The sequence below is a fragment of the Notolepis coatsorum genome (assembly GCF_963971535.1).
Source record: "Notolepis coatsorum genome assembly, chromosome: 17".
Taxonomy (NCBI): Eukaryota; Metazoa; Chordata; class Actinopteri; order Aulopiformes; family Paralepididae; genus Notolepis; species Notolepis coatsorum.
The window spans coordinates 63286560-63311474 of NC_140181.1; the positions used below are offsets into that span (position 1 = coordinate 63286560).

General features: G+C 44.4%; 1 protein-coding gene across 1 annotated transcript in view; it reads right to left on the reverse strand.

Moving 5' to 3' along the window:
- pik3cd (phosphatidylinositol-4,5-bisphosphate 3-kinase, catalytic subunit delta) overlaps positions 1–24915 on the reverse strand; it is a 63960-nt gene that overhangs the window by 34832 nt on the left and 4213 nt on the right. The window contains exons 2-7 of the mRNA XM_084333332.1: positions 21348–21525; positions 20018–20246; positions 9316–9548; positions 8796–8972; positions 8192–8347; positions 4102–4188 (exon numbers count right to left, since the gene is read on the reverse strand). Coding sequence (XP_084189458.1) covers positions 4102–4188; positions 8192–8347; positions 8796–8972; positions 9316–9548; positions 20018–20246; positions 21348–21491 — 1026 coding nt within the window. The 5' untranslated portion in view covers positions 21492–21525. The remainder of the gene's footprint in view (positions 1–4101; positions 4189–8191; positions 8348–8795; positions 8973–9315; positions 9549–20017; positions 20247–21347; positions 21526–24915) is intronic.

Below are 24915 nucleotides of genomic sequence, written 5' to 3' on the forward strand. Positions count from 1 at the left end.
GCATAGATGAACTGGAGGAACCCCCCCCCTTCTGTCCCAATGTGTGTTTTGTAATGTAAGTAACTGTATGTGAAAAATCTTTTAAAAAACCAATAAAAATATCAAAAGAGAATAAATAAATGACGTGATGATTAAAGTATTTCCACTCCATTCCACGATACCAGCGCCTCACCAGCTAACCACACGTAAGCCAACAAAAATCAGCAATCTTTGTACGCTATGTACGCTAGCCGCAATGCTAACTAAAACCCAATCACATTAGCACGTAAGCTAACAAAATCAGCGATCTTTTTGTGAGACTAAACTCTCCGCTCTTGGTGGTAAATTGTGTTGATGTTGGTTTGGTTTCATCAACAAATGAGGCAGAACACACAGTGAATGTATCCTTTTTTGTTTATTGCACTTTGTTCTTGCTGCAAACAAATAATGAATGCGAATGTTCATGTTCAAGCAAGCAATTTAAAGATGGCTGGTTTCTGTTTTGTGCAGGACGTTATAACGTAGTGAGGCGTTCAACCCTTCTGATTGGTTGAAATTGCCTTCATGTTTGAACTACATCGCCAACTATTGTTTGGCATTGTACTACATGTATATTACATCACTCGGTAGCGGATTTGAGCAGTTCCGTGAGTATGCGTTTTTTTTTTAACCACTCGTGGAGGGTTATTTTTTTTAAACCTCTGTGTCAAAAATACCTGTGATCGTGTGGACTGAGCCTTAGAGAGGTTTTGAAGGTGGGTAGTGATTCACATTCCTTTACAGCTGTGGGTAGGGCGTTCCACATTGTTGTTGCATAATTGCGAAATATGTTTATTCCCTTGTTTGAGCCGAATCTGGGTTTAACATGATTTGTGGAGCTCCCTCAGCAAGACCGACGGCTTCTCAGTTACAGTGGGTGACAATATTGTCACAAGGAAAGACGAAATTACCTACCTGGGTTCCATCCTAGAGGCAAATCTTTCCTGTGACAAAATGGCATCCAATGTAATAAAAAAAAGTCAACCAACAAACTAGATTCTTGTACCGGATCTCCTCTCTGGTAAACAAGAATACCCTGAAGACTCTGGCAGGAGCACTCATTCAAGGGTACTATGACTATGCATGCACCTCATGGTACCAAAGCACCTCAAAGGCGCTTAAAACAAAATTACAAACATCACAAAACAAACTGGTCAGACTACTACTTGACCTGAACCCCAGAACCCACCTCACCCCTGCCCACTTTGACAACCTAGGATGGCTTAGAGTAGACGACAGAGTACAGCAACTTGCAATGGGCCTGGTCTACAAGATACACTATACGACCGGGGTGCCCATGTACATGTCAAAATACTTCCCAAAGGTCAGTGAATACCACAACCACTACACCAGAGGAAGCTCAACAAATCATGTTAAACCCAGATTCGGATCAAACAAGGGACTAAACACGTTTCGCAATTATGCCACAACAATGTGGAACGCCCTACCCAAAGCTGTAAAAGAATGTGAATCCCTGCCCACATTCAAAACCGCTCTTAAAGAGCACCTACGGGAGGCTGCAATTCGAAACTGGCCACCGTAAATGCCCAAAACCCCCACCACCTCCTAATAGACAGTCTCCTCCCCACCGCATGTATATATTCCCTCCCCGCCGTATGTATATTTCTCTCCCACCCACCCACCCCCTCCTAATGTACAGTCCCCTCCCCATCATATGTATATACTCTGTCAGGATCTAGGGGTAACAGTACTGTATATTTGAATACCGTTTATGTCACAAATGTATCAGTACTAAATACCTATATGTCCCTATGCCATAAATGTCATGTATGTTGTGTATGTCATAAATGTCTATATGAATTGAAAATGGGGGACCCTGATGGAAACAAGACAAACGTCTTTCTCAGGTCTGCATCCCCTTAACAATTGTATGTATTGAGCCGTACTGTATTGTACCCATTCTGCAATCTGTTAAATAAAGTTTTCATTCATTCATTCATTCATTCATTCATTCATTCATTCATTCATTCATTCATTCATTCATTTGTGGTCGTGGTATTCACTGACCGTTGGGAAGTATTTTGACATGTCCATGGGTACCTTAGTGGTGTAGTGTATCTTGTAGACCAGGCCCATTGCAAGTTGCTGTACTCTGTCCTCTACTCTAAGCCATCCTAGGTTGTCAAAGTGGGCAGGGGTGAGGTGGGTTCTAGTAGTAAGGTCAAGCAGTAGTCTGACCAGTTTGTTTTGTGATGTTTGTAAAAAAAAATTAGCGCCTTTGAGGTGCTTTGGTACCATGAGGTGCAAGCATAGTCGTAGTACCCTTGAATGAGTGCTCCTGCTAGAGTCTTCAGGGTATTCTTGTTTACCAGAGAGGAGATCCGGTACAAGAATCTAGTTTGTTGGTTGACTTTTTTGATTACATTGGATGCCATTTTGTCACAGTTGTACACAGGGTACAAAGCAAGTCTCTGAAAAATCACTTTGAAGTCCTCCTGCATAGTTAACTATGGTGTGAAGCAGTTAAGGAGCTTGGTTCTTATAAAAAGACTAGAAAAGGTGTTCTTGAAAGGTGCTTGTTCTTGACAATATCACCTTGTTACCAGCAGTCTTCTTCAGGTTTCTACCCCAGGTGTTATTACACCTGAAGAAGGCTGCTGACAGCAAGGGAAGACCATTGAGAACACCTTTTCTAATCTTAAAAAAATAAAATTTCACTCAATTAGGAAACTATTTGGAAGGTGCTACATGTAGGCTTAATGTTTCAGAGACATACTTCATACCTCACATTGACTTCTACTAGCATTGCTCACAAATGCTAACATTTTCTGTTTTAAATAAAAAAGCACAAGTTAAATGACTAAATGTAAATATCTCAAAAACCAAAACCCTGGTACAAGTGCTTTTTTAATGGACTGAAATTACTCCCGATTTCTAACAAACATGTATCATTTTCATCTTTAATTGTCCCTTTAATCTTAATGTATGGGGTATAGCTTTCATCTTAATTGTCTGTGAAAAACGTCCACACATTTCACTAAATGACTCAGTTTCCTGTGCCATTCTCAAGTTATGATTCAAAGTCTGCACCTTCCTAATGTAAGCAGGTCGTAATGCCTTTCAATGATGTCTATAGCTGGTCAAAAAGGATAAATAACCATTGGGCCAATTTTGATCAGAGTTAAAAAATTCAATATTGTGCAAGCATTAAAGTTTGGCCTATTGCCAAGGAAGACTGGTCTGAATCCAAATGTAGTTAATATATGAGTGGATATTCTCCCCCGGGGTATTTCTTCAGACCTAAACCTGCCAACTGCAGACATGACATATAAATTATATGACAGGCCAAATTTGCCATGAGTCATGATCTGCCCTTAAGGTAGCAGCCGGAAGTGCACTTTCACTTAATAATCCATCTAAACGGTAACACAGTTAGTTTAAAAAAGAAAACCGAATCATGCAGACACACAGACACACATTAACTCACTTCCCTTCTTGTCTGTCGAATTCGGTGCCAAAATTGTCACAGCAATAGGCAAGACTTTTTGATAATGAAATTATGATAAGAAAGCGAAAGAAAGCAGAAATCGACAGAAATCTGACATATATTAAGTAATTATAATAGATAAAATACTATATTATAATACAGTATAGATGATGTGTTTGTCTAGTGTTATCTTATTACATGCACATTTATGAACATGCAGGGGTGTTTCAATCAGACATCCAAAATTTAAACAAACTATGGAGACATTCATCAAACATTTCAAGGCAGGTCTGGTCCTTCTTGCCTTGTCTGCAGTGTAGTTTTTTTTCCTTCCGAAAAATTTAAAAAAATGGCACACACCAAGAGCGTGAATCCTGTCTTTTTCTAAGAATCTAGGCCTCAGAATGGAACGTGAAAGCCAGATAGGCCCTCCCCACTTCCTGTTTTGAAGTTTCAACCAACCGCCTTGATGAATTATGGGAAACATGTGGTCTGGGTCATGTGACCCTATCATTTACATGTAAAAAAACAACAACAAGAAAAACTTGTTCCTACAACTGAAATTGAGACACCGGTAAACAACAAGTAAACGCCACTCTTCATAGTGTGAAAAACACCCACAAAACCACACCAACCTTCATCCCCTCATCTGCATTGACTCGGCTGCCCTGCACCAGGTGAATGTAGAAGGGCTCCTCAATGGACCACAACGAGGAGGTGTTCTGGTGTTAGAAAGACAGACAGGAGGAAACATCGTTTTCTTCTATATTCCACTTCCAAGACGTTCATCCTTGGGCTCCTTCGTTAGCTTGAATTAACAAAACAATTGCTATTGTTTCAAGTGACACTTGAGGCATACAGTTATATTAATGGATTGTACTGTAAATACGTTAGAACAGTGTATGAGCTATAACTTGAAACAATATCACCACACACTCATAGCCATAGCCTCTATGCAAATACCATAAACTCCTTATTTGGACCAATATGTATTGCATCGACGCTGTGAGTATGTGGCGGACTTGTTTATTTCCCCCCAAAAAAGTAAATTCCCCTCTTGAACAGAACCTCTTCAGTCCTGTTCTCCTCTCTGTAATAACAGTGTATGAGCCATTAGAATCTCTTTAAAACAGACTTAAAATAAAAGAATCAAATAAAAAGATAACTGTTTATTTCTCACTGTAAAACTAATTACAGACCCATCATGGTTACTTATGTAGGTCCTCCGTCATCATCACCTACTACAGTATTGTGTTGATAACCACACTTACAATACGTTATTATGAATCATCAATATCCCCTGTAATACTTTATGTATGCCTTAAATAGGTCATCCAGTTTCATAAGGGGTCAAAACGATTGGTCACAAATGGGGAGGCATTTCAGTGCATCAAAAAAAATTTAAAAATAAAAATAACACTTGCAACAGTGCTTTGGCTCTAGAAGCAATAATTGTTGGCATTTAGTTAGCAACAATAGTGGAAGTCAATGGGAGCATAATGCATGTCTCCCATGCAGGGACGTGCACCGGACTTTAGAGGGGCAAGTGCTCAAAGGCTGAAAAGGGCACTATAGGCCCTTTTAAGTGGATATCAGGAAGGCAGCAGGACCGGACGGCATCCCCGGCCGCGTCCTAAAAGTCTGTGCCGACCAACTGGCCCCGGTATTCACTGACATCTTCAACCTGTCCTTGGAACAGGCCGTCATCCCCACCTGTCTGAAGAAGTCCACCATCATCCCTGTACCCAAAAAATCTACGCCCGCTTGCCTCAACGACTACCGCCCTGTAGCCCTCACCTCCATAGCCATGAAGTGCTTTGAGAAGCTAGTGAAGGGCTACATCTGTTCCTCCCTCCCCATCAACCTGGACCCTCTGCAATTTGCATATCGCCCCAACAGGTCCACGGAGGACGCCATAGCCCATGTGCTGCACACAGCAGCATCACATCTGGACAAGAGGCAGGGGAACTATGTGAGAATGCTGTTCATCGACTACAGCTCAGCATTCAATACCATAGTCCCCTCCAAACTCATAGCCAAGCTCAGGGACCTGGGCTTGAACTATGACCTGTGCCAGTGGGTCCTGGACTTCCTGACGGGCAGACCCCAGGTGGTAAGAGCCGGCAACTGCACCTCCTCATCCATCACGCTCAACATAGGGGCCCCCCAGGGCTGTGTTCTGAGCCCCCTCCTCTACTCCCTGTACACACATGACTGCGTAGCACAGCGGAACAACAACACCATCATCAAATTTGCTGATGACACAGTAGTGGTGGGCCTGATCTCTGCCAACGACGAAAGGGCCTACCTGGAAGAGGTAGAGAACCTGTCACAGTGGTGTCAGGAGAACTGCCTCTCCCTGAACGTCAGCAAAACAAAAGAGATGATTGTGGACTTCAGGAGGTCGGGGGTCAAGGACTACAGCCCCCTCAGCATCGACGGGGCACCAGTTGAGAGAGTGAACAGTTTCAAGTACCTCGGAGCCCACATATCCGAGGACTTGACATGGACCACACACATTGACAGTGTTGTGAAGAAGGCACGACAACGCCTCTACTTCCTCAGGCGCCTAAGGAAGTTCCAAGTCAGTCAGAAGATCCTTAGGAACTTCTACTCATGTACAATAGAGAGCATCCTGACCGGCAACATCACCTCCTGGTTTGGGAATAGCACTGCACAAGACCGTAGCAGACTACAAAGAGTGACACGTTCAGCCGAACGCACAATTAGAGGGGGGCTTCCCACCCTCCAGAACATTTACAACAAGCGGTGCAAGGGGAAGGCTAAGAGAATTATTAAGGACTCGAGCCACCCGAACAACTGCCTCTTTGAACTGCTGCCGTCAGGCAAGCGATACCGGAGTCTTATGGCGAGCACAGAAAGACTCAGAAGGAGCTTCTATCCCCAGGCCATCAGGCTGCTAAACGAACAATAATCGCTAAACGAACAATAATCACTATGCAACAACCATCAAATGCACACAGCACACACACCCACACGCACACACTCACTCAAACAAACAACACACTGCAGCACCCACTCTCCACACTTTAGATCACACAAACACACTTACACTTTATATTTATTGATAAAGGATTTGCACTACAACTCGTACACCTACTGTGAATTGTACCTAAACTGCACCTCGTCCATTTATGCCTTGCACTATATAGTATTGTATTAGTACACTGCACAGTATTGTATATTGTATGGTAACTACGTCTACGAACATTGTACATATGTCTAAACTGAACACTGTGACCTCTTTTTTTACTTCTAATTTTTACTATGTTTTTATTTCATACTTATCTTGTCATGCACAGTCTCTGGAGCGCAACAGTAAGAAGCATTTTGTACAAAAGTATTCTGTACTTCTGTATGACAACTATTAAAGAAACTTGAAACTTGAAACTACCTGTGTGTTTTTTTAACCGAGCATGCAGCGTGCAAGCCCGATTTTTAAGGGCCCTTTTCGGGCGGGGGGGGGCCTTTTTATGCTTTTTGGGGGGTTTTGGTGATCAAATATTGAATATTGAACTATAATAACCAGTGCAGGAGCTCACTTATCCTTGAAAGACACTTTTATCACTGACTTAAAAGGCCCATACATCTCCATAAATGTTCATGGGGGAGGGAATAAGTGCTTACCCTACAGACCCCAAGAAGTGCTGTATATTCTGTATTGTTTAATATAAATGCATTTTTTATTCCAATCCCGATTTGTATTTGAGATTCCCAAATCCCATTGGACTTGACTTCTTCGTGTCCCTCAATGAGTGTAATACCAGCATTCAACTGTATGCGCCACAGTGGTTTCTATCATCATCATCATCATCACCACCCACGCTATGCATAAAATATAGGTCCGCGGAGAGGCACGCTGAGGAGGCCATGCAAACTGCAATGGAATATGGGGCATCTCTCTCTCTTTACCTAATATTTTGATTCTATCCTGACATTTTCCAGTTGGAAGGGCAGTCTATATGCGTAACGGTAAAAAAAGAAAAGAAAAAAAAAAAGAAAAAAGTTTTTTTTTTAATGGCACTTTTTTATGAGGCTCAAAAGGGCAGATGCTCAAGCACCCCTTGGGCTCTATGTGTGCACATGCCTGCTCCCATGCAGCTTTGCAATGGTTTCACAACATAGTACATAGTAAACATATATTAAATTGGGATTTTTCAGACACATGTTTCATGCCTCCATTGACTTCCACTTCCGCATTATTAACATGGTAATAATATCTGCTTCCAATATCTCAGAAACCACAATACTGGATGGACATGAAATAACACCCAGTATGTGAGTCCCTGGGTAGCTGGATTATCCTTTTTAACACTAAGTGAAGGGTTACCTCAGTTTCTTTCGGGCAATCTGACAAAAGAAACGGCTACAATATTCTTTACACTTACAAAACAAAGTGTAAAAAAGAAAATAAAGAAAAATGAGGAACAAACCCAGAAAGAGAGTGACCGATTGGTGCTGAATGTAACGAATCTGTGATGAACGAGGTGGATTGTTTTTTCTTAGCAACACATGCAATGACCAAATATAACGTAGATTCAAGTCAATGTGAACAAAGTCAATTATCAACATTCTGCTGAACAGTGTGTTTCGAGAATTTGCCAAAGTCCACGGCCTGGTTGAGGAACAACCGAGCAGAGACAGAAAAAGAGTAGCTGTTCTGTTAATGAAAGATGGCAGCGGTCCAACGAGCTAACCTCTCACCTTCTTCAGGGGCAGCGGGGGAGGTTTGGACAAGGAGCGGCTCTTGGACACCTGGCTGCACATGCCGCCTTGCTCCTCCTGATACTTGGAGATGGTGGAACTGTGGACCATAGTCAGGTGAGGGTTCTGGCCGCCTCTCAAACTGGAGAAAATGTACTGAGGGAAGAGACGCAGAAGAGAGGAGAGGACAGAAGGATGTGTTTTTACTGGTTTGGCCTTCACTCAAGTTCACCAGCAGATATTCTGCAGTGTCCAGAGAGTGCACCGGGTTGACTCCTGGGGGCTGTTCATTTGCAGTGAGTTAATGTAGCTGAAATCTCATTATGCCTGGATGGATGCAGTTCCCCCTCTGCGGGGGCGCTAGTCAGATATGACTCATACCCGCAGGTAGAGTTTCAAAAAACCAACAGCAGATACTCCTGCCACCAAAGCCTTGAGTCACCCCACTCCTGATCTGACAACAAATTACTTTCTATTTCAGGTTTAATAGACTGCCCGCACAGAGCAGACCCGCACAGACAGAATACAAAAGACCCAGCCGCCACCCGCTTACCCCCCCCCCAGTGGACTATGTTCATTGAGGTTTGTTATTGCGGTCACTCACTTTGAACTGGCACAGGGGGTGTTTCCCGTAGATGAACTCCCAGCTCCCATTGACCTGCAGAGTGTAGTCCTCGGGCTCCTGCCGGACGGAGCGGAAGATAGTGGCCTTCTTCTTGAGGGCCGTCTTCATCAGAGCCACTGGGAAGTCCTGGGGACCCTGTTGGAGCACGAAGCTTTCCTGTGGGAACCAAAGACCAACAGCTCAAATAGATGTATCGGTTCTACAGTAAGTTCTGATGGTTTGTAAAGTGGTGCTGGTGGTGTGGGAGGGGGGTTTCCAGATACCTTCACTTTTACCTGAAGTTATCCTCGGGAATGTATCTATATAAGGTAGAACCACAAAATTTTCCAACCGAAGGTTTCGTGCTTACTGCAGTTAAATGATCAAACCACGAAGATTAGATTTAATTTCCCTAACGCCCTCTGCCCAATACAAATATGTCTCATGGAAATTGCAAGGTGCAGATTTGGACATCTATTTAGGGCCATCTATTTGGAGTAAGACTCAAGACTGGACTCACATCGCAATTCTCAAACTTGACATTGATGAAGATCTTCTTGGTGCTTTTGGACTTGATGCTCCCCGACTCTGGCAGAGAGGAGCGAGGCTCCAGGTCACATGGGAAGCTGTATTCCAGCCACTGGTACCAGGGCAGCATCTGTCGCTCCATGGCCTTGTCTTCACAGAACGTACGCATGCTGGCCCGGAACTCACTCACCTCGTGGTTCTTCTGGGCCTCGAAATCATGCAGACCTGCACAGTCACAATGAGAGAAACGAACAGGAGTCTTGACAATTCAGAAGACTGACCATCAAGACATGCGCATCTATAGCATCTATATTAGGGCTGCACGATTTTGGGAAATAAACTAATTGCGATTTTTCTGACAGATATTGCGATTGCGATTAAATTTGCGATTATAATAATAAAAAAATTAAGCAGCCCCACAGAGATTTATTGTAAAATGCGGCTTGCATCTGGCCTACGCATGGGTCTTTTCGGGACACCGAGTCTGACCATTTTTCTTTTTACCTGGGAATCGATACCGGTACCCAACGGTACCTTTTTTTCTGTACTTTACTCTCCCTCTCTGAAGTCTAAACTTCACAACACACAATCTAAAACCCCTTAACTCCCTCTCTCAAACCAATCTTGTATCTCAATGGGACTTCCTGGTTAAACAAATGTAAAAAAAAAAGCAAAACAAATGAATGAATAGCGATTTTCTTTGTGTTGCCGATTTGATAATTGCATCATTCCAAATCGCAATTTCGATTTAAAATCGATTAATCGTGCAGCCTAATCTATATCATCATCTATAGCATCCATAGCATCTACAGTATATCATCATCTATAGCATCCATAGCATCTACAGTATATCATCATCTATAGCATCTATATCATAATCTATATAATCTATATCATCATATATAGCATCCATAGCATCTATATAATCATCTATAGCATATATAGCATCTAATTTAATCGTCTATTGCATCTATATCATCATCTATTGCTCTATTGCATCTATATCATCATCATCTATAGCATCTATATCACCATCAGGCAACTACCGCCCTGTTTCTATTCTTACCTCCATCTCGAAAGTCATGGAAAAAATAGTCTACGAACAGGTTGAAAAGTACCTAGCGGAAAAAAAATCTAATCTACGAATTCCAATCTGGCTTCAGAACATCCCACTCCACTGACACATGCCTTCTCTATTTGAACGACCACATCAAACAAGAGGTGGACGCGGGCAAATACTGCGGCATGGTCATGCTGGACCTACAAAAAGCCTTCGACACTGTCAATCACTCCATTCTGATTGACAAGCTAAAAGCAATTGGTTTTGATAGTCTATCAGTGAGCTGGATGCAATCCTACCTGGAGGGGAGAGAACAGATGGTGGAGATAAACGGTACCCTATCCCCCCCCCCTCACAGTGAGCTGTGGTGTTCCACAAGGAAGCATACTAGGACCGCTACTGTTCCTAATTTATGCAAATGACATGTCGTCAGCTTGTGACTGCAACTTGTTCTTGTTCGCAGACGACTCAGCCCTGCTGGTCTCTGACAAGAACAAGTTACAGGTTGAAAAAACCCTCAGCTCGGAACTAGGCAAAATCTGCATATGGCTCGCTGATAACAAACTATCATTACACATGGGCAAAACAGAGTCCATTCTCTTCGCTTCAAATAACAAACTCAGCAAGGGTGACAATATTGTCACAAGGAAAGATGAAATTACCTACCTGGGTTCCATCCTAGAGGCGAATCTTTCCTGTGACAAAATGGCATCCAATGTAATAAAAAAAGTCAACCAACGAACTCGATTCTTGTACCGGATCTCCTCTCTGGTAAACAAGAATACCCTGAAGACTCTGGCAGGAGCACTCATTCAAGGGTACTACAACTATGCGTGCACCTCATGGTACCAAAGCACCTCAAAGGCGCTAAAAACAAAATTACAAACATCACAAAACAACTGGTCAGACTACTGCTTGACCTTACTCCTAGAACCCACCTCACCCCTGCCCACTTTGACAACCTAGGATGGCTTAGAGTAGACGACAGAGTACAGCAACTTGCAATGGGCCTGGTCTACAAGATACACTACACGACCAAGGTACCCATGTACATGTCAAAATACTTCCCAAAGGTCAGTGAATACCATGATCACAACACCAGAGGGAGCTCCACAAATCATGTTAAACCCAGATTCGGCTCAAACAAGGGACTAAACACGTTTAGCAATTATGCCACATCAATGTGGAACGCCCTACCCAAAGCTGTAAAGGAATGTGAATCACTACCCACTTTCAAAACCACTCTCAAAGAACACCTACGGGAGACTGCAATTCGAAACTGGCCCCTGTAAATGTCCTAACCCAACCCCCTCCAATGTACAGTAAATTACCAAGTATGGTTTTGTCAATATTCCAATGTACAGTTTTGCTTAGTTGTACAGTGTTCCCCACCCACCCCTACCTACCTCCTACCTACCTCCTACCCAACCCCCCCCCCCCCCCACCCACCCAACCACCTCCAATGTACAGCCCCCCCACCCACCCAACCCCACCCCACCTACCCAACCTCCCCCAATGTACAGTTTTTACGTCAAATGTATATACTCTCTTTTCTGGACTCTTTTTGTATCACAAACAGTACCGTATTTGCAAATCTGGTATGTCATAAATGTATAGATGTAGCAGTACTGTCTATCTGTATGTCATGTATGTCATATATGTCCTGATTAATTGAAAATGGGGGACCCTGATGTAAACAAGACGAAAGTCTTTCTCTGGTCTGCATCCCCTTAACAATTGTGTGTATTGAGCTGTACTGTATTACCATTCTGCAATCTGTTAATAAAGTTTTCAATCAATCAATCTATACTATAGCATCTATATTATCATATATAGCATCTATAGCATCATCTATATAGCATCATCTATAGCATTTATATCGTAATCTATAGCATCTATATAATTATCTATAGCATCTATATCATCAGCTATAGCATCTACTGTATATCATCATCTATTCATCTATTGCTCTATAGTATCTATATCAGCATCTATTATAATCTATAGGATCTATATCATCACCTATAGAGCATACATAGTATCTATAGCATCCTCTATAGCATCTATATCATCATCCATAGCATCTATAATATCATTAACTATAGCATCTATATCATCAACTATAGCATCTACAGTGGATTCATTTTATATTTGAAAATTATTCCAAAATGCTATACACCCATTTTTGATTATTGTTACCCTATGTTGACTGCTCAATATTTCCAAAGTGCAGTTGATTACATCCTCTAGAATGCAACTGTTTTATAAGGTCAGGGCCCCGTTCCCCGTACCTGGATAACTGAGTTAGCCGGATAACTTTCGGTTAAGTCTGACTTAAGCCGGACTTTCCGGCTCCCCGTACCTGGATTGTCCAAATCACCATGACAACAGATCCAAAAGTTTGAGCCTGGTCGAAAGCAGGGTTTAAGTTCAAGTTAGCCGGATGAAGCACAGCCACGCCCCCGTAAAGAAAGTGACAGCGCGTTTCCTGAAATTATTCCCACAGTCTAGGATCTGCTTTATACCATTCTGAATTACGTTTTTGTGCTCCATTCTTCCAGAGGGGGCTTTTGAAATGTAAAATAGACCCAAAATGCTGATACTAAATTCACTTTGTCCTAAATAATGCACGGTATATATACCGTGGCGCTCGCTCGGTGCGATGTACACATTATGTGGTTATTCTAACAACGCGCAGCATTGCAAATGTGAATCCCGCGGGGATATTTTTAATGATTGAAACCTATCGCTCGTTTGGCTCTGATTCCTTTCATATTCTCCGCTGTGGATGTTTAATGGAGCGCCTGGATTGTGTTTCATTCAAGCATAAAATTGAAGTGTCTATGCGTGGATTGTGGATCTTGTCTCGTTCATTAATGTATAAACAATGAATTTATCCCATCTGGCACAGTGGCTCAGCGGTAGTGCTCAATCCTGACAACCCAGCGACCGGTGTTTGAAACCCCGTGTTTCCAATATAATTTTTTGGAATATAATATTAATGATTATACGCCAAAGTAGCCTAGTTTCAAGTTAAAATATTATAAATCTACATGCATTGAGGATGTCATTATTTATATAGCTCTCAACGTGCACCAAATTGAATTATTCCTACATCGCAAAAAGAAGGGGAAGACTAGGTTTCGAACCCCGGTCGTCTGCGTGAAAGTCAAAAGAAGAACCCGTTACACCACAGTGGAGATAAGTAAAAGATCGACTATACATCAATCAATGGGAAGAGAGCCGTATCGTTATTTTGTATAACAGTTTAACTAATTATTTTCGCTAGCAAGATCTCATTTGATTATTCAATCCAGCAGGCAAGTTTAAAGAAATATAATCTGATTGATTGAGGTAATGAGGGACTTAAAATAGCATATAGATAACGCATTTAACTTGTCGGCGAGGCGATTGAGCCGTACTGCAATATGTTACTAAAGTTTTAAATCAATTAATCAATCAATGCCGCTAGAGAATCAGGATCTCTGCTCTCGACACTTGCTGCCTTCTCGGCTGAGGCGGGCACGCGCACTTATCCTGGGTCTCAAGTCTGGCTTGAGTTAACGAGACTGAATCCACCTTCGAGGAACAGGAAAATCCCGGCTTCAAACATCGGGTTAACTGAATCTGGATAATGACATCTTGATCGACTTAGTTGAACCAGGTACGGGGAACGGGGCCCAGGTCTTTCAAATGGTGGATATCTCATTGAATGTAAACAAATGGCATGTTGTTCCTTAGTTGCACAGGCAGGGCCGGACTGGGGAAATAATTCATACCGGGAGATATAGCGCGAAATATAGCCCCAATCAGGCCACTTTTTAAGCGGGGGGTCTGGGGGTCCCCCACCAGGAAATTTTTTGTTACAAAGACTTAATTTCCTGCATTCTGGTGAATTTTAGTGCATGTGAATCACAAACTAATGAGCCAACAATTGCTTAGTACAATGTACTGTTATGGACCTCAAATAAAACTGTTGTGGCACTAGCAATGCTACTCTCTCCACCTTCAAAAAGAAAAAAGCAAGAGCACAACATATTTATCTATTTACTATTATAATACAGTTAACCACTCTCTCCTGTAAGGGCCTTTCTTTTTCTTTGTTTTATCCCTCTCTCCTCCACCCTTTCTCTTTCTTCCACTGTCCATCTTGAGTCTTGTTGTGGAGTGGCAGGACAGCTGTCTCTGTTGTGGGGGGCGCGGGCGTTGGAGGTCGTGCAGGTATAGCGAAACTAAGTTTGCTTTGGATAAGCTGATTCTGAAGCTGCAACTTTCTTCTCTTGGGGAGCGGCGGTGGCATCGTTGGTTCAGGTTGCGTTGTATAGGAACATGATACTGTTGTCAAATGATCTGTTTATATCTGTTTGTATTTGCGGGCGTGGTTGAAGACGCGCTTTTGTTATGGGTGGCCGGGTACTTAGCGCACAACGAATGGATACAGCGCATTTTTGTGTGCGCGACTGCGCGTACACGCGAGTACACATCCGTGCGCGATCGCGCGTACTTCTACCTCAGTGATCTAATAACACGGCGTGTACGACGGCTTCTCAGTTACAGTGGGTGACAATATTGTCACAAGGAAAGATGAAATTACCTACCTGGGGTCCATCCTAGAGGCTAATCTCTCCTGTGACAAAATGGCATCCAATGTAATAAAAAAAGTCAACCAACAAACTCGATTCTTGTACCGGATCTCCTCTCTGGTAAACAAGAACACCCTGAAGACTCTGGCAGGAGCACTCATTCAGGGGTACTACGACTATGCTTGCACCTCATGGTACCAAAGCACCTCAAAGGCGCTAAAAACAAAATTACAAACATCTCAAAACAAACTGGTCAGACTACTGCTTGACCTTACTCCTAGAACCCACCTCACCCCTGCCCACTTCGACAACCTAGGATGGCTTAGAGTAGACGACAGAGTACAACAACTTGCAATGGGCCTGGTCTACAAGATACACTACACGACCAAGGTACCCATGTACATGTCAAAATACTTCCCAAAGGTCAGTGAATACCACGATCACAACACCAGAGGGAGCTCCACAAATCATGTCAAACCCAGATTCGGCTCAAATAAGGGACTAAACACGTTTCGCAATTATGCCACATCAATGTGGAACGCCCTACCCAAAGCTGTAAAGGAATGTGGATCACTACCCACTTTCAAAACCTCTCTCAAGGGACACCTACGGGAGACTGCAATTCAACACTGGCCCCTGTAAATATCCTAACCCAATCATTCCAACCCCCTCCAATGTACAGTCATTTACCTAGTATGGTTTTGTCAATAGTTCAATGTACAATTGTGTTTGTTTGTACAGTGTCTCCTCCCCCCCCCCTCAATGTACAGTGTTACTTGTTTATACAGTGTGCCCCCCGCCCCCCCCCCCCCCCCCAACCACCTCCAATGTAAATTACCCAGTATGGTTGTCAATATCCCAATGTACCCAACCCCCCCCACCCAACCTCCAATGTACAGTTTCTACGTCAAATGTATATACTCCCTTTTCTTGACTCCTTCTGTATCACAAACAGTACTGTATTTGCAAATCTGGTATGTCATAAATGTATAGATGTAGCAGTACTGACTATCTGTATGTCATGTATGTCATATATGTCTATATGAATTGAAAATGGGGGACCCTGATGGAAACAAGACAAACGTCTTTCTCAGGTCTGCATCCCCTTAACAATTGTATGTATTGAGCCGTACTGTATTGTACCCATTCTGCAATCTGTTAAATAAAGTTTTCATTCATTCATTCATTCAACTGCGTGTGTGCACGACTGCACCCCTGATCTTGACATCAACGTTAATTGACTTTCGCTCTACTGTATCTCTCCCGAGTCCCTCACTACCTGGCTCACTGACTGGCTGTTATTCTGCATCTGAGTGCCATCTGCCATTCCATTCGCCGCCTCCGCTGTCAATCAGTTGTATCGCCTGGTCCCGCCTCCACCAATCACAAGCGGCAGCACGGCTCCATTGTGTGTGTGTGTGTGTCCGCGTGAGGGAGAGAGTCAGATAGTTCTCCAACTCTGTCGCAGACAGTGAAATCCTGGTTGTTCCCCACCCACCTAGGTTATCTAACTATCGCGCCGCGCCGCCGCCACAACTAGAAACAATGGCCTGGCAAAAAAATAAATAAAAAATTATAATAAAAAAAAGAAAATTAATAAAATTTTTTTTTTTTTATATATATATTTTTTTTAAATCTGTGCAGGCCAGGCCACCGGGAAAACTCCCGGTGCTCCCGATGGCCAGTCCGGGCCTGTGCACAGGGTTAAAAGTCGGACCCACTCCATTGTAGGTGAAAACGTAAAAAGCCAGTAATTCACATTTGGCCTGAAAGTTAATTCCTCTTGGAGGCATGACTTTGACTACATATTTATTTTATTTGTGCAGAACTTGTCACCAGAGCACCTTTTTCCCATTCATCCTTCCGGGGAGGGAGAACTTCCTGAAATCTGAGTTGCATGTGTGATGTCACTAATAGGTTGAACCTCTCATAGTCCACTATGTGGTAACTTAACACTTTAAGCTTCATCTTACACAGAAAGCTGAGTACTGTATGTATTGGCACGTCAATATAAGCAGCTGACTTGCAATTCCTGGAAAATATCAATTGGTGCTTATTGGCAATTTGCATATACATAGATCCTTGCATTCTCAATGAGGGTAAAGTACCATTTTCTTCCCTTGTATTAAATATGCTGTTTTTGGTGGGTGTAGCAAAGATTTTTTATTAATTATTTCCTTCCCTGCCTGGCCACCCTGCACCCAAGAATAAAAATATTACAAACTGGGCAATACATTAAGTAAGCAGTGTTCCTGGCTCTAAAAAGCACAGCTAATTGATTAATCAAAAGCTAATTCATTGTTTGTCCCCCTCCCCCCTCCATCCCCCCATGTGACATCACAAAAGGCAATCATTCTGAAGTGCTTGTTTAGGCTTGTTAATCTGAAGACAGCAAGGAGTACATATGTAATTTCCCCCAGCGCCTAAATAGCATGTCAGACTGACAAATCGATACAAAAGACTAGGCAACACCTATTTTCCACAATATGTCCATTAAGACATATTAAGTTTCGAGGAAGCGCCAGTGACGTCAGCGAGTACGCGGACACCGTTGTGAGCTTCATAACAACACTCGCTGATAGTATTGTTCCCATGAAAACTGTGCGGGTTTTCGCAAACCAGAAACCGTGGGTGGACAGTACTATCAGAGCAGCTCTGAACTCTCGCACCACTGCTTACAACCTGGGCAGAGAGTCAGGAAACATGGAAAAGTACAAGGCATCAGTCTATACTCTGCGCAAGGCTGTAAAACTTGCAAAACGGACATATGCTGATAAATTGGAGACACAAATGGCACAATACGACACAAGAGGCTTATGGCGGGGACTGAAGACAATAACTGACTACAAAGTCAGCGCCCCCTCAATGGGGAGCGACGACGCCTCTCTCGCGGACAAACTCAACTCCTTCTACGCACGGTTTGGTGCAAACAGTAGCGACGCTAGCTCACCGGCTAGTGACGTCACTGGCGCGCCGGCTGTTGTGGAGGGGGGGGGGGGGGGCAACCGCGGGGGGGCGGGGACGCTCTCTCGTTGTCGGAACACAGTGTGAGAAGAGCATTTATGCAGGTGAACACCAGGAAGGCTGCTGGCCCAGATGGTATAACAGGACGCATACTGAAGTCCTGTGCCAACCAGCTAGCCCCGGTGTTCACCGCCATATTTAATCAATCCCTGGCGGAGTCAGTGGTCCCTGCCTGCTTCAAGATGTCTACCATCATCCCTGTACCGAAGAAACCCTCCCCAACATGTCTCAATGACTACAGACCGGTGGCACTCACCTCTGTGGTCATGAAATGTTTCGAGAGGCTGGTCAAGGACCACATTTGTGCCTCCCTCCCCAGTGATATGGACCCTATGCAATTTGCATACAGGACAAACAGGTCCACTGACGACGCGGTCTCCCAGGTACTGCACAGCACCCTCTCTCACCTTGACCGTCAGAAGGGGGGCTATGTGAGACTGTTGTTCATTGACTACAGCTCAGCGTTCAACACCATAGTCCCCACCAGACTGGTGGACAAGCTGATCGAGCTGGGTCTGAGCTCCGCCCTGAGCGCCTGGGTACTGGACTTTCTGAGTGAAAGACCCCAGGCGGTCAGGGTGGGGGGTCAGACCTCCAACACCATCACCCTGAGCATCGGGTCCCCCCAGGGCTGTGTTCTGAGCCCCCTGCTGTACTCACTCTACACACACGATTGTGTGGCCAAGTTCAGCTCCAACTCCATAGTGAAGTTTGCAGATGACACGGTGGTGGTGGGGCTGATCTCGGACAACGACGAGAAGGCCTACCGGGAGGAGGTTGAGGTACTGGAACGCTGGTGCCAGGACAACAGCCTGCTCCTGAACATTGGTAAAACCAAGGAGCTGATCGTGGATTATAGGAGAGGACAGCAGGAGACATACACACCACTGATGATAAACGGGGCTACCGTGGACAGGGTGAGCAGCTTTAAGTACCTGGGGGTCCACATCTCAGAGGATCTGACATGGTCAACACACATAGACACAGTCGTAAAAAAGGCGAAGCAGCGCCTCTACCACCTGAGACAGTTAAGGAAGTTCAGAGTATCGGGGAAGATACTCCAGTCCTTCTACTCCGGAGCTGTAGAGAGCATCTTGACTGGAAACATCACTGCCTGGTATGGAAACAGCACGGCACAGGACAAGAAGGCCCTACAGAGAGTGGTGCGCTCAGCCGAGCGTACCACGGGTTTTGCACTACCTCCCCTGCAGGTTCTATACAACAAGAGGTGCAAATCCAGAGCCTGCAGAATAATGAAAGACCCCCACCACCCCAATAACAGCCTGTTCCAGCTGCTGAGGTCAGGCAGACGCCTGCGAACCCCAGCTACTAGGACAGAGAGGCTTCGGCTCAGCTTCTTCCCCCAGGCCATCAGAGCCTTGAACAATGATCACTGAGTGCCACAGAACACTGAACTTCTCACACACAAGCACACACATGACACGCACGCTGTGCACGCTCACACACTAGCAGCCACTTTAACATGAGCAGGCACACACTCATGCCGCACACGCCCACACTTATGGCCAAAAAGGAAAGGTCACTTTAAAAATAGTATAACAACAGTAACAGTGTATTGCACTACCAAAGGACCCAGCATGTCCTATATGCTCTGTAAATAACTATGTACAGATACCGAGATGTCCCACCATGTTACCTGTTACCTGTTTATTGCACAATGTTGTTTTTATTGGATTCTATTATATGTTGTACCACTGTATTGCACATCGTTGCAGGCAAGACCACCCGCATTTCATTGTATACTTGTATGCCGTGACAAATAAAACTCTTGACTTGACTTGACTTGAAGAAAAAACATTAAAAACTATCTGACCAACGTTTCAGCTCAGTTGAGCCATGTGCTCATCTCAGGTGCTAGATATACCAAGTTGTGCTTCACTCTTCTCTCGCTCTCTCTCTTACTCTCTTGACTTTTCATATTGGTGGATATCTCATTTTGGAGTGAACCTCTTCAAGATAGGTCATCGGTCACAGTGACTTCTTTATGTCCGGTGTGGGATGCTGACCTTTGCCGAGCAAGAGACTGATCTGGGTGTTGGTGAGTTTCTCCGCGCGGTTGCCCTCCCTCGCCACCAGCCTCAGGACAGACATGAAGGGCTGGACGTCGCTAATGCGCCTGGTCTCCTCCTCCAGCTCCTCCCTCTCCGCCGTCTGGTTGATGCAGGTGAAGACGTACGCCTCAGGATCGCCCAGTGCGCCAAACAGGGGCTCACTGCTGGCATTCCTCCATACCATCTGACACGAGACGAGAGACACAATTACAACAATACACAATGTTTAGGACCCATCGTCTAATTATGTGATGTGTGCGTTGTCTGTATAATAATCTGGTCAGTAAGTATATGAAAGCACTTCATCTAATTGTAACGAAAGAGCAAGTGATTAGAAACACTGGGGCCAACGTCAACTGAATATCTAAAGGCAAAGACAAATGAACTGCCAGCTACAGTACTGTTAAAGTATAAGATATATTTAATGGTAGACTGTAATGCCGTCAAACAGTGACCTCTAGGCAAAAGAGCCCCACTTTGTTTAAATTGTTTCGTTTTGGTCTGACGTGTGGGTCGGATTTATCCTGCTCAACTGTAACCCACACATGAGACCAAAACAAAACATTTAAACATGGTGCAATACCAGGCATGGGGGGCTCTTTTGCCAAGAGGTGGCTGTTTGGCAGCATTAAAGATGTTTACCTTTCTCATTTCTATAAATAATTGCTCCAATTAAAATGATAACCAATCCCTTAAAATTCCAATATATTTTCCAGAATCCCTTGTCAATAAAAAAATAAAGTTCAACTCAAACAACAGCTTTCAAGGGTATCATTACTTAACACAGCTAAATCAAACAGCCTGAAGACGGGCAGAACTGTTGGCATAGAAACTGGCACATTCACTAGCTTTGACAGCAGATCTGCTGCAGAGTTGGCCATATTACAGAGGGAAGCTCCATCCTCTTTCTGCCAGAGACATCAAAACAATTTACTTTAAGGACATTCTTAAAACACAAGAAATCGGTGTCAGGGCTGTATTTAATGTTTTAATCAGAATAATAATAATAATAATAATAATAATAATAATAATAATAATAATAATAATAATAATAATAATAATAATAATAATAATAATAATAATAATAATAATAAAATGTAAGTACCAATGCACTGGGGGAATCTGACTTGCTGCACTATATGCTCCACTAACTCAGTTCCACTGCTTTGTTCTACAGCACAAATTAATACACAATTCACAGACAACATGCATGATGTGGACATGTAACTGCACATGTTACTGGAGAGTGCAGACAGACGACAAGGGGTGCAGGGGGGGTACCTACTGTCTTGATGGTTTTGATGGTCTCATTACGAGACACAGGGAATATGAGGAAGATCCCAGTGGGCAGCAGGAAGTCCATCATGATGTCCTGGTCGCCCTCCTTCTCCCACTCCCCCTGCGTCCCATACTTCCCTGGGGGCAGCATGGTGACGGCCTCTCATTTACCGTCAACTCCGCTGCTGGTCACCGGAACACCAGCCGGCCATGCATGCACACACGCACGCACGCACACACACACACATAATACACACACACACACACACACACACACACACACACACACACACACACACACACACACACACACACACACACACACACACACACACACACACACACACACACACACACACACACACACACACACACACACACACACACACACACACACACACACACACACACACACAACGCAGCTCGGGTTTAAATCATAATGTGAGCTTCTGGTACGGCCGTTTTATTGCACACTTGTTTGCAAAAAATCGGCATGTTTTATTTTTTTTATAGCACCAGGAATACAGTGGGGCTTTCACACACAACTGTGTCGTATTCGATTAAATAGAATAATCTTCAGGACGAGGAGATAGCGTTTATATGTTTATTCAAAGGTAAGCATAGTTCAGCATGAGTGTAACTCCATTCACGGCTGGCAGCCAACTGCCTGTGAGGACCCCTGGTCAGGTATACATAAGCAAGGTGCGCCTGGCGCGCCTGTCGTAAATGATATATTCACAGCATGAATAATATAGTAAAGATATATTCAAAGCATGAATATTACATCCTCCTTCTTTTAGAGAAAGCTTAATAAGCTATGAACAAAATTGAAATTAGGAATGGTTGTGCAATACTCTGTAAGAGTTTCTTTGTAAACAATAACAAGTGCGTTACCTGTGTCAGGACCAGGCAATGTAAACAGGTAGGATTAATATGTTAAACATAAAGATTCATGTATCAAGGTATTACAGTTCGTATTGTGTGCCCTCTTATTCTGGATAGTCTGCTTTAATATTTGAATACTTCAGCTGTGAATAAAGTATGTATTCATGGCTTATTTGGTCGTGTCTCAACACTCTTACCATATGCAGTTCTTATTTGTAGAAGTAGCTTGCTAACAAAATGGGAATATATCGACAATTAAGCAAGGTAAGTAGGTCATAGATTCAACACATATAGTAAGTCATCATTTCAGCATACATTAATATTTGTTACATTTCACCACCCCTTTTTTTTTTTTTCCCAATGGGGCAAATGGTGTTATAATAGGGCAGCGATCCGCCTGCACCCTGTACATTTATAGGTCTAAAATGTCCCGAGGCTTCACTGCTCGGCCGGATCTGGTGTAGTATGAAGCTGTGTTCTCTTCTGAGTCCTCTGGCAGTTCAGGGTCGTTGGTCTCCGGCGGTTGATCGACGCTCTCTGGACTCGGCATACCGTCGCTGTCCTGGAAGTGTTCCTCTTTCGTGTCCCTCAGGTGCCTGCGGTTGCGGCGGTATTCGCGTCCATCTTGGGTGCGAACGTGGTATGACCGTGCAGTGTCAGCTGGTTGTATGACTACTGCTGGCCTCCAGCGTCCAAGTTCTTGTAGCCTGACAGATTCACCACAATGTAGTGGGGGCAGCGGTCTAGCTGACCTGTCATAGTATTTCTTCTGGTGCTGTTGTCTTTGCACTCGCTTGTTATGTCCATCTTTTTGGCTTACTATCCCTGGCCGCAGCTGTTGGTTGGTGCTCGGGAGGGTTGAGCGTAGCCTGCGGCTCATCAACAGTTGTGCCGGCGATTTGAAGTTGTCGACTGGGGTATTACGATACTCCAGGAGGCTTAGGTACGGGTCTCTTCCGTCTGCCTTAGCCTTGTCCATGAGTGATTTTGCCGTCTTCACGGTTCTCTCCGCTAGTCCGTTGCTTTGCGGATAGTGTGGGCTTGACGTGACGTGTGTGAACTCCCACGACTTGGCGAATGCCTCGAACTCTTTAGACTTGTATTGTGGTCCGTTGTCCGAGACTATGGTCTCTGGGACGCCATGCCTGGCACAGGCTGCCTTTAGCTTGTGGATAACAGCTGCCGATGTGGTGCTGTGAAGTCTGTCTAGTTCGAAGAATCTGCTGTAGTAGTCGACGGTCACAACATAGTCCTGGTTGTTCCAGTTAAAGAGATCTGTCCCTACAACCTGCCAGGGGCGGTCTGGGATACGATGAGGCATCATGGGCTCCTTGGTGTTTGATGGGCGGCGCTCTTGGCATATTGAGCACTTCTCCACGACTTGCTCTATATGTCTACCCATTCCAGGCCAGAACATGATGTCTCGTGCTCTCAGTTTGCATTTTTCCATTCCCATGTGGCCTGCATGGATCTTGATCAGCATATCTCCTCTGAGGCTGGTAGGGATGACTATTTTCTCCCCCTTGAAAATTATTCCATTCGTCTTGGATAGTTCATCTCTGTGATTCCAGTATTCTGTAATGTTCTGGGGGCATTGTTTTCTTTCCTCAGGCCATCCCTCCAGGATAGCCTGGCTGAGCAGCTTTAGCTGTGTGTCATTGTCTGTCGTTTCTCTGATCTCCTGTAGCCTGTCGTCGTGTACAGGTAAGCTGTTGTACACCATGTGTACCTGAAGGTCCATCCCTTCACTGAGACCGTCGTCGTGAGAGGTGAGTGATTTCCTGGACAGCGTGTCGGCTACTGGGATGTCTTTCCCAGGGCGGTGCACGATCGTGAAGTTATACTTGTGTAGTTGCAGTATCATCCTCTGTAACCGCGGTGGGGCTGCGGCGATCGGCTTCTTCATGATCGACTCCAGGGGCTTGTGGTCAGATTGCACCATAACATGGCGACCGTAGGCATATTGGTGGAAACGTTTGAATCCATAAAGGACTGCGTACATCTCCTTTTCGATTTGTGCGTAGTTGACCTCGCTGTCTGTGAGTGATCTGGATGCGTAGCTAATGGGCCTTCCTTCCTGCATCAGCACAGCACCCAGACCATACTTTGATGCGTCCACTTGTAAGCTGAGCTCCTTATCTGGGTCAAAGTAGATGAGGACTGGCCCAGGTTCACTGGTAAGTATGTCTTTCATCTTTTGGAATGCAGCGTCGTGCTGCGCGTCCCACAGGAACTCATTCGATTGTTTAAGCAGCTGTCTCATGGGTGCGTTGATCTCGGAGAGGCTCGGGGCGAATTTCGCCAGATAGTTGACCATACCTAGCACGGTTTCCAGTTCTGCACGGCTCTTTGGCGCCTCCATCTCCTTGATGGCAGCTATCTTGCCTGGGTCAGGCTTCATGCCGTCAGCTGAAAGGATGTGCCCGAAGTAGCTCACTTCGGTGGCTCCGATGGTGCACTTGTCTGCGTTGAGCCGAACGCCTCTCTCCCGTGATCTCACCATCATTGCATGTAGGTTCTTATCGTGTTCCTCTCTGGTCGCGCCATATACAAGGATGTCGTCTACTATAGCTGCTACTCCGTTCAGTCCCTCGTATGTCTCGTCGATTTTTCGTTGGAACTCGTCTTGGGCAGAAGCGAGCCCAAATAGTAATCGTAGGAATCTGTACCGTCCAAACGGTGTGTTGAAC